Source organism: Vanacampus margaritifer, chromosome 16, assembly GCF_051991255.1.
Source record: "Vanacampus margaritifer isolate UIUO_Vmar chromosome 16, RoL_Vmar_1.0, whole genome shotgun sequence".
In the NCBI taxonomy this organism is placed as follows: Eukaryota; Metazoa; Chordata; class Actinopteri; order Syngnathiformes; family Syngnathidae; genus Vanacampus; species Vanacampus margaritifer.
The window spans coordinates 8,383,723-8,394,868 of NC_135447.1; the positions used below are offsets into that span (position 1 = coordinate 8,383,723).

General features: G+C 39.2%; 2 protein-coding genes across 6 annotated transcripts in view; both read right to left on the reverse strand.

Moving 5' to 3' along the window:
• Positions 1–888, reverse strand: part of LOC144035931 (glutamate receptor 3) — a 62,856-nt gene extending 61,968 nt beyond the window's left edge. For 4 of the 5 annotated variants that reach the window (XR_013288534.1, XM_077546044.1, XM_077546041.1 and 1 more), the window contains exon 1: positions 739–888. The gene's annotated coding sequence lies outside the window, so the exon portion shown is untranslated. The remainder of the gene's footprint in view (positions 1–738) is intronic. The other variant, XM_077546042.1, reaches the window with a different exon arrangement.
• On the reverse strand, positions 791–11,114 carry cchcr1 (coiled-coil alpha-helical rod protein 1). The gene is given in 18 exon segments (XM_077546046.1): positions 791–936; positions 1,012–1,326; positions 1,423–1,524; positions 2,432–2,620; positions 2,691–2,809; positions 2,912–2,987; positions 3,060–3,172; positions 4,169–4,275; positions 4,400–4,510; positions 4,594–4,737; positions 4,836–4,946; positions 5,095–5,206; positions 5,297–5,460; positions 5,556–5,729; positions 5,903–6,020; positions 6,103–6,270; positions 6,360–6,624; positions 7,295–11,114. Coding segments are annotated over 18 exon segments (2,604 nt in total). The 5' UTR covers positions 7,365–11,114.
• Positions 11,115–11,146: the final 32 nt, after the last annotated feature.

The following is an 11,146-nucleotide window of genomic DNA, read 5'->3' on the forward strand; positions in this document are numbered from 1 at the left end:
CATCCAAAAGAAGCTGTAGGTGCGCGGCGATTATCTCATGATGTAAAGTACATGCACTTTGTTGTTATTTTTGCTCCACCGACAGTTTTACCTCGGGGCAAGAAGTTGAAGCTATTGCAAAATTTATCAGCACTCGAGACAAGAAAAATAGCTCAATTATCGGGCTCATCATGATGTTTATCAGCAGCCCTCCAACAATGGCAATGTCATTTGAAATGGGCCTCTGTGAGGGGAAACGACAAATAGAAAATATAGATGTTTTCTTTATTATCAAATCATATCCACTAGGTCTTCCCCCATGTGTGATATAAAAAAAACTGGGAATCTATTTCAAGCCCATGAATTCTCTGTATTGCCCGTAAGATCTGAGAAAAAAAATAATGTGATTCGAGTACTTTCTGTAGAGTTCACCTCAAATACAGTACAAATTATAACATAATTTACAAAAGCATTTTATTAGGTCAAGTCTTCCATTCATGGGTGTACAAACGTCTCATTTATTTTCTCTGTTAGGTTTCTCTATATTTCTATATAAGATCTATATTTTTCTGGAGGAAGTCTAATTCATCAGACAGGAGACAAAACATCTAGATTATCGTTTACGTTAATAAAAAACATATTTCTCACTATTCATCAAACAATAATATTTTCTATTAATTAGGCACTTTTTTAGGTGCATATGTCTCTAGATACAACACAAGCTATATTTAAAAAAATAAAAATAAAAATGTTGTGTACCTCAGTTGAGTCTATTTCCTTTGAGGTTTGGAGGTACAAATTAAAGATGCGTTCACTGACACGGCCTCAACACAGAGTGCATTAAGTCGCTGTGCCCCTCCTCCTCTTCCTCCTCCTCCTCCTCTGCAGAGTCCTCGGAGCTGTTTACCACTGCAGCGCTGAGCGTGTGGAGCTCCTCCATAACAGAAAGGAGTCTCTCTGGTGGGATGGAGACAGTCAAGCAGTCAGACAGTCCAATCTGGAACGAGTGGACAGAACGAGCGCCCCACTCACTTTCTGCTGCTAGTTGTGCTCCCATAAAGCAGCTTGTCTCCGATTGTTCTCCATGAGCAGATATGTTTTGCAGAAAGTCACTCCTCAGCTCTCTCCCAGAAAACTGTGTAACAAATTGACACCTGGTTCAACAGTGACACCAAAAGTCTGCCTCAAAAATAAAAATACATCTCACCACCAGTCTGTTTGTCTCAGCCTCTTGTGCTTGTTGACATTGGACTTCCTTTTTTGTGTGTTCCTTTTGCAAAGCTTCAGTTTCTCTGCAGTGGTTCTGTTTCTGAGCGACCGCTTTTTCAAACTGCCGTAAAGTCATAACTGTAAGATAAAGAGGTGATGAAGTCTCTCGTGTCTATCACACGCTATGCATATCTTTAGGTGTCTGTGGTTTGAACTGTATTGTGATCCCTCAACCTGCTTTGGTGTGCTCCCTTTTAGCCGCGCTGACTTGTGCCTCCATCTCACTAAGCTTTTCAGCACAGCGACTCTCGATCTCAGACACTCGCTGCTGCAGGGCTGTAGGGAACATGCACGCCATTCATCACAGCAATGCACGCAGGGTAGAAAAGTAACCCGCTTGAATTTTAAAATCTATTGTTGAGACAGAGCTAAGCTATGATTCCAAACTTTACCAAGTTGAAACTATGCCCCTTAAAAGTTAACAGTGAAGTAGCGGAGTGAACCCTGGTATCAATATGTGGATGCAGTGATTAGGGACATGTCTCAGACTGGATTTACACAGTGACCCAATTGTGATTTTTTTTCTCCCATATGACCCAATTTACAGCAGGATAAGAAGGCATGGTAAGCCCAATTCCCCCCCCCCCCCCAAAGCAATTCTCAGGGCAGAATCAGGCCTCAATCATATAAGGATAAAAATAAGATTGGATATCCGAACTGCAGGGTATCAAGAGGAAGTCAACATGAAACATTTCTTGACAATAATATGTTATATGTGACCTCATTACACTAAACATAACATTCTGATTAATACTACATTTGTGGAATATGAGTTATGCAGCAAAATACAGCCGGTTTTATCCATCTCAGGGGGCGCGTGAAAATGACGTCACAGTTGCTCAACTCATATTCCACTAACGCAATATTAACCAAAATACCGTATTTAGACTAGTGGGGCTGCATAGAACATATTACTGTCAAGAATTTTGGGATGTTGACTTCCCCTTTAAATAGAGACAAATCGGATGATATTAGCTGTTTTGAAATGGACAAAAATAGGGTCATTTTTCTTGCCGTTTATTTATTTTACACACTGACGCTTAAAACAAAAATAATCCCATTTAACCCCCCCAGAAAAATCCAACAATATTTGCTGATTTTTCTCTCTGTCTGTATCGGTATCAGAACAACACTAGTTTTTGGGAGCAAATTAGTTAATTAACCGTCCGAGGTTATGTCTCACCTTGCTCTCTGTTCTCCTTCTGGCTGAGCAGTTGAGATTGGAGCTCCTCCTGCGTCACCTTACTCACCTCCAGCTGGGCCAGGACCTGCTGGATTTTCCGCTGGACCTCCTCTCTGCCTGACACGGCCTTCTGCATCCCATCTCGGCTCTGCTCCAGCTCCTCCTGAAGCTCCCTCAGCTTGCTCTCATCTGAAGCGGCGCGCACATGCAAAGTGAGACGCCGCATAATCAGATGGCGTGGCATAGGGAAGGAGCTTACGTTCTTCTTTCATATCAACCAATGCTTTCTCAATCAGCTCCGGGGTTCTTTTGAGCTCCTGCGCGAGCTTGCTTCTTTCTTGACACGCCAAATTGAGTTGTATCTGTAAATTCCTGATGCTGTGTTGCAACAGATACGAGGAAGAGGGGTGAGCAACTCAGTGAAAGCTCTCTGGGGCAAAGAGTCATTCAAGAGGATTTATTGTGTGAAGTTGACTTTACCTTTCCGCTGCTGCCTGCTCTGCTTGCTTACTGGTCTTTTGGACTTTGTGCAGAGCAACCCTCCTCATGAACAAAGCTGTGAAGCAAAATCATTGGGATGTACAACGCTGAAGGGTAACAAATACAAATCAAGGTTCAATAACGGCACCTTGGACTGTTTCCACTCGGCCTCTGGCGAAATTCAACCTTGAGCCAAAACTATTGAGTTTTGCTTGTGCTGCATCCACTTCTGCTATTTTACGATGAAACGCCAGACTAAACCTGGGAGGCACAGAGAGTAACAAAAACATCAACAATACCTACCGTGGTGCCGAGATATGAGTTTAATTTGTTCCATGAAGGCACTTGTAATTTAAAACATTTGCATCTCAAATCATCTTTCCCATTGAAATGCATGAACATGCCGTTAATCCATTCCAGCCTTCCCCAAAATAACCCAAATTTGTGTCGTTTTTTTTTTAATAAGGAAAAAATAGTACGCTCTATTACTGTACTTTCTAAAAACATGGAATAATAATTACCGATACAGTGGGACAAAAAAGTATTTAGTCAGCCAGTGATTGTGCAAATTTTCACACTTAAAATGAGGTCAGTAATTTTCATCATTGTGGAAAAAAAAAAATCATAGAAATCATGTAGGATTTTTTTTTAGCATGTTAACAGTTAGCATTAGCATGTGAATGGCATTTTCCATTATATTTGAGCATTACGCTGGAAGGTTGTTCTTAAGGCAACATAGGTTGTTGTTTTTTTCCAAATCCCCAAAGTGCAATTCTCTTTTATTATATGTTTAGCTTGACAGTATAGGTCAACTGGGAGTGTCAGTAAATAGCTTGAAGCATCTTTTCAATTTGTTCACTATTTTCCAAACTGCTGCTTATTGTGAAGTGAGTTGAATGGATTTCAGTGTCATCATACATTTCATACTGTACCCCTTTAAAGAGGAAGAGCTTGAGTGTTGTTTCCCCCCCTCCCCTTTCCTTGTTCTTTTTTTTTTTGTATCTAAGAAACTCAAGGTGCTGAAACGTGTCCCACCAGGCTTCCCATTATATCTCCCACTATTGGTTATTATTGTTTTTTACGTTTCTTGGACAGGTTGTGATGGGGGAGAATTGTCCTTTTAGGGATCAAATACTCTGAATCTGAATCATGCAGAAATCGTATCTCAAAATTGGCTGAACAAATCTTTAGTCTGGTCACTTGTATCTTAAGGCCCCACTGTAAAAACTGTTGGATGTAGTTTTCACCCCATTTTACCCGTGCAAAGCCTCTGTTGTAGTTTTGAGCCCAGCCTCTAAGCTGAGATTCTTTGCCTTCAGTTGCTGGTTCTCCTTGCAAGCCTGAGCCAAGTCCCGTTTCAAAGTCTAAGAAGACATACACATTTATAGCATCATAAACAAGTCCTCCACATTTATTGTGCAACCACAGTAAGTGGGGGGGGAAAAAAGTGGAGAAAAAAAAAATCACATTACTTCCCGAGATGCTCACCTCCTTTTCCACTTTCTCCTGGTCCAACTCAGCTATCCTGGCGTCCAGACTGCGCTGGAGCACAGTTGTGCGATGCTGCTCCTCTTGCAGTTGTTGTTCCATGAGTCCGACCTAAGACGCCGGAAGATTATTCCATTTCCACACCACATGCTTGCCTCAAACACATTCAAAGTTCCTGTCAGACTTTTTGATACCTCTGAAAGATGATTTTCCCTCTCATCTCGCATCTCGATGTCCTTCAAACGAAGCTGGACGCATAGTTTGAACACCTTCTCCCTCCAGAGGTGAAGCACAAGAAGACCATCAGCTCTTTTTAGCACAAGTGGGTCTGATGAGGCCTATTTAGACAAAAAAACTCATATAAAAAAAACTACAAATGTGAATCGGCAACCAATGAGTGAGGAAAAAAAGAAACAAAAAAAAGACAACTGCTCACTTTCTTGAGCATCTTCTCTTCTTGGAGGGAGACTATCTCACTCATGGAGTTAAATCTGACAGTCAAAAGCTCTGTGGTTTTCTGCAATGCCACTTTCTCTTTGTTAAGCCTCTACAAAATCAAGAAACAATATATTGCATGATTAAAAACTGAATGCTAATTAACTATTGTTTTTATGTTATTAGTTGTTAATTTATTGAAAGGAGCAAAAAGCCTTTGTCGCAAACTAATCGTGTTGAACACTGTGTATTGTTTTCACCTCAACTGCTTCATTTAATTGTTCCTTTCCTTTGTCCACAACAACCTGGCCGATGTAATTACGAAGACTGTGCAGAGTTGCTGATTGTGTCTCATACGCTTGTTCCATTTGTCTGAAAAATAATTCACAAGCAACAACTGTGTTCATTGGTCTTATCAACAATGTTATGTATCATGATCTCCAGATGGATTCAAAGTGGAACCTTAGATGTTCTTTAAAGTCATCTCTCTCTGCGGATGCCTCCATTAGGTTGTTTTTCAGCTGCAGCATTTCCCGGGCCACTGACTGAAGTTTACTCTGCAGTTCATTATTTGATTTTCTGGCTGTGCATAATTCCACACAGTGTTCGGCATTCAACTGTCGCAGCTGATAAGGGAAATTAGTGATGTAAATAGTGGAATAAATGGGTCATCACACATGTAGTTGCATATTTTAGAATTTGAAAATATTTGGCAAATTACCTCTTCCTCTTGCTTCTTCTGCAGCTGCTGCATTTTTCCCGACATTTTAAAAGACTGCTCTTCAGTCTCCTCTGCTTGCTGCTCATTCATTTTGGCCTTAAGGGCGAGCTCCCGAGCTTCACCTTCTCTCCTCATTTTTGCAATTTCTTCAGACTCTTTCTTTAATCTTTCTAGCTGTAAAACACAAGCATGACATATCTGCCCTCTTCCAAACTGAAATAAAGCCAAAAAGAAAACTAAAAGGTATAAGCTAATACATGGAAGAGTTGAAACGTCAGTTCCTCCCCCAGGTGATCACAGGCAACATTATTGTCAAAATTAAATGTTTGCTTGCGGCGCACTATTACCTGAGAGCTTATTTTCTCCTTTTGTGTATGGCAGTGCAAGAGTTCCTCCTTCAGTTGGCTCTGCTCAGTCCTCACATTGCTCATTTCCTGATTCATTGTCTTCAAATCGTGACATTGCCTGTTGTACAACAATTATGCCATGTTAATTTAAGACAGAGGATTCTAAATGAATCTCAAGACTATGCAACTCCATTTGCTACCTGCTTATGGTGTGGTTTTTGACTCTAATCTCTTCCCTATATCTCTGCACGGTGTCCTTCAGGGCCTCCATCTGCTCCTTCAACCGCTCAGCCTCTGCTTTGTGCTTTTCTGCCTCCAGACACCACTCTTCTTCCCATCTGGACCACTGGTCGCCTCTCTCTTTGGTACTGTGTTTGAGCAAATGGAGCTATTTGTGTACCTACCATGCCCCTCAGCTGATAGTATTTTTAACCATATAAATCATGCTGTGAAATACCTCGTCCTCAAGTCTGACATGTTTTCCTCTGGAGTCCTTCCTCTTGTGTTGTTTCCTCGGAGCATCTTGGTGCATTGATTTTCCTTTCTCTGGGTTAATATTTCTCGTTGGGTGCTAGTGAAACCAAGCCATGGATCCTTTGGTGGAGCTGTCGGGACACTTGGGTTCATCCAGGAAATACATGGCTGTGTGCCTGTGGCCAGTGCAGCAGCCTGGACGCTTGATGCAAAATGAGAGGGAGGCACAAGGTCATCCTGGGGTTTTCCTATATAACATGAAACAGGAAATGTGAATTATACATGTGAAAAAAGACAAATACTCATTCTATGGATATTGAGAGATAAGCATTCTAACCATTAAGTATTTCCAATTCTACTTAAAAGTCACTAGAGGGCATATTTACATGACCAATGGGGATTTTTTGTTAAATGCAAGAATGTATTAGCTCAGCGTTCCCCACACTTTATTAAAAAAGGCACATATAATTTTACACTAAAATCTCATGGCACACCACTCGGGGGGTTAAAACAATTACCCCAGGATCAGTGATCACATTTAATTATATGTATTCACTACAATGTTTTGAAGAGAAATCGTGTGAACTTATTTTAGTCGTAAATACTTTATTTGAATCTTTGTATATTTAGAAAAGTTCTAGAGTATATAAATCAATTTATTGCCTTGTGAGCTGTGTCAATTTTGTTGTTGTTGTCATTTTGCTGGGCCTATTATATTAAATTGTATATATATAAAACTATTTTTTTCCACTTCATTCAGAGCTTACCACAAAGCAAGTGAGGTGAACAACTACAGTGGTCATTCAAACTTTCTGTATGTACTGTACAGAGAGCCCCATTGCATCTGATGGACAAGCAAATTAGGCACCATTACAAAAGAAAAAAATACTATAAATACTGCTGAGTCCAATAACTTACTGGAAATCTTTGGTGAAATGAAATCGGTTGGTATGTTGAGCTTTTCGCTGTCATTTTTATATCCGTCCATTTTTAGTGCAGTCAATGATCTTCCAGGAAGTTTACGTTGCTTTTAAGCACGTTTGAGCCACTGGGTCGACAGTTCCACCACTCCTATTTACCTATAGCTAGCTAACTAGCTAGCACTGTAATTTCTCGTCTTCACATTAAATACAAACTAAAACAGTAGTACAGACGCTTCTAAATGTGCATCCGCTCTAGGAACTTGCAAAATATTTCCAATAACGACGCCAATTCGCGCAGTGCATTGTGGGTGGGCAACTAAACTCTTTTTGCGTAAACCCCGAGTTAAGTCTTCCAGGACGTACACATCCCTTTCACAGCTTTGACTGCGGTTTTTGTCGCTTTTCCACTCGACAACGTCTTTAACTTTAACACAATACTGTATTTGGGAGTCTACACTACTGTTTAACCGCTTTATACTCAATATTTTTTAACAACAGGATTATCTAAAAAAAAAACACACACACAAATTTATTTGCAAAGGAGGCGGGGCAGACAGTTTGACTGACAGACGCTATTTGAATGTGATGATGGCAGAGGTCACTGGCACTGCAGGGGATTCTTATCGAACAGGCAGGGGAAAATTACAAAGCCATTTGTTTCACACTGACAATGAACATGGGCTAATAAATCATAATGAAGACAGTCATAGACAGTCATATATATCATTCTATTCTGCCCTTATCCAGCCTATATGTCCCTTAGACTAGAGTAGACGTTGCCTGTTGTGGAGCATAGGAGTGTTCACATGACATGGCAGATATTTGTATGAGAGGAGACTTATGATGTTTCCTTAAGCTTTATTCCACGAGGTATTTTTATTCCGATCCAGATATCACTGGGATGATTAATGGAGTGGATGCTCTGTTAAAATGCACTTAACGATGTGATGAACTAAGCCATTCCTTCTTTGCCAAGTTCTCTTCAGCCTTAAGAAAAATCAAGTGTGTTTTAAATTTCCTGCTTATGATCATTGTCCTGAAGAAAATAGTGCATTTTTATTGCAGCAAATTAGTACAATTTTACTGCTTATTGTAGGTGGTCAGGGGTGGGTAGAGTATAGCCAAAAATTGTACTCAAGTAAGAGTATTGTTACTTTAGAAAAATATGACAAGTAAAGTAGCACATTGTCCTCCAAATAAATACATGAATAAGCATAACTCTGTATTCAGTGAAAAAAACTCATCAAGTTTGGGTAACTGTTGAGTAAAAACAGCTAGCTTAAGCGATAACAAATATCTGTATTGTTATCTACAATACAAATAGCCAACAGAATGTAGCTCACCGTGACAAAAATAAAAGTAGCTTTCTGCACTTAATAGAAATACTCAAATAAAAGTAAAAGTATGTTGTATTACAAGTAGCCTACTCTGACAAATACAATTTATCCAAAAAGTTGTAAAATGTAACGGAGTAAATGTAGATGGTTGCTAGCCACCTCCGCTTAGTTGGTAATGTAGCTCGACTTTGGGCTCTGGTGCATTCATAAATATGTCACAGTACCCCCAAAAGCCAAATGATAATCCTATTAATAATTAACATCTCATATTTTTATACTTTGACACATCTCTGCGTGCTATGTGCATCTGCAGTGATAATGGATTCATTATGCTTCTGCTGGAAATCTAATGAAAGAGTTCATGGTAGGACATTCTACCACATTTGTTTGTAGATAGTGTGTAAAATGCCTCTCCTCAGCTGTCATCAAAAATATATGTATACTGTTAGTTAATTTTTAATTTTGTGTGACTTTGGAGGTCTATTTTCTGCTAAAAGTATAGTTGAATTCCAATGTGTAAAACCTCAAAGGCGTTTGACTCAAGAGATTCATTAGTGCTGTAATTAAAAATAAACAATTGAAAAGAGTAGTTACGCACTGTAGAGACCAAGGTTTATTAAAATTTAAAAAAAAAAAAAAAAAAGAGAGATTTTGGCATGCATGAGAGCATCTAGTAAAACTGTTCTTTTAAAGAAAGCAATGCTGTGCATTGCAGCAGAGAATTGGAAAAGACTCAAGGAATCCAGCAATCAAAGACAACACTGATGCTTATTAGGAAGGTAGCCAAGTTACAATGCAGCTGTTTCCTTCAAGGATCTTTAATAGCCAAGACTGTGTGCTGCTTCTAAAACTCGGGCAGTCTTCACACCTAAAATGAGTCACTTCAGATGGATTCCTTTCACTTAATAGAGATATGTCAATAAACACGCTTTGTTCAAAAGCTGCACAAAATCAATTCTATGCAGTTTGCAGGACTAGGGCTTAGGTGTGGCTGTATAAGGGGTTGCTGCAGACTGCAGATGGAAAATTTATGCAAGACAATTAAAATTACAGGAACGTTTATTGTTAGTCAAACATAATGTTTTAGAATAATATATTTCGTTTGGCCTAATATGTATAAAAATTGTATTCGTTTTTTTCTGATATCGAATAGGAATATGGTTGGTGTTATTATTTTTTTCTATTTAAAATCACACTTGTTGCAACAATTTTTTTACATGTACTGCAGATTGGAAATGAACCTTGAATTGACTGTAATGACCATATATAACTCAAATGTCACTCAGTTGAGGCCTCACTGTTAACTTCACTTTGTCCATCTGTTTGTAAGTCTGCAGGCAACTTTCGAGTTGATGGAGAATGATGAAGAGATGCTGATTGCGCATTCTGGTCAGTGGACGGTTCAATTGATTGTCGACTCAACCAGTGAAAATAATTCCTTTAGCTGCCCTTTGTTTGCAGCACAATTCGACAAAGTTTCATGGAGATTGTGTTTGTATTTTTCCTGCTAACTTTACCCATCCCATTCCTTTTTGATCAAAACATTGTATTTAGTTTAATTAGAATTATTCTAAATGGTAAATTGCCAAGTTATTTGTGATTGCAATGTCAGGAAATACAGTGCAGTAATCCTCCTTCAAGTCCTCCACTATATCCTGAGGGATCCCGAGAAGCTCCTTTTCTGATCCCTTTATTATATTCCAGGACTGCCCCTGGGTCTTCTCCCAGCTGAATGTGCAATTCAGCAAAGTGCTGCATTTATTTCCCACAGTGGAAAACAATTCAGGCTTTTTGTTGCATTTTACCATCATGTGTCCTGGGGTTTGCCCCAGTGAAGCTCCTCCCTCGAGCCAGGTGAGTGCAAAAGGGTCTTATGGACATCGCCAAGAGGAAACATTGTCTTTAATTTATATTTCTTCATTCAAAAATATTGGACTTCACAATCCACAAGGGTACTGGCCAAATTAAGAAACTAGAGGCTAGTAGGCTAATATCTTCTGCAATTTCTAATATGTCCAGTATATGACTCATAGTGTATATTATCCAGAGGCGTTTGATATGTAAGCAACCGTCTGTATTTATAGCAGGGAAATTTCACGTCATAAAAAAACTGATTCTAGTGATGAGTCATTTCTCCATGATGAGACTTTTCTGTAAAATTCACCTTAAAGACCATGTAAAGTGAATTTAAAAGATGTGTTTACAAATACATAATACATGTGCTGAAAACGTGCAAAGACAGAACTAACAGCGTTTGGGAGCAGAGACAAATGCTGGATTTTTCACGATTGTAAGCCTCATTTTAGATACTTGATGATTTTCTTAATTATTTAAATGTAGCCAGTTTGTTAACAATAATTATTTCTGGCGGTGTCACATTTAGAAGGCATTAATTTTCGCTTTAATGTGACTTTTCTTTTCTTTTTGTCTTGACTTATATCCTCACACCTGCGATTTGGACACCACCACCACCCCCTCACCCTCTCTCCCCATCTGCTTATTAAACTGGA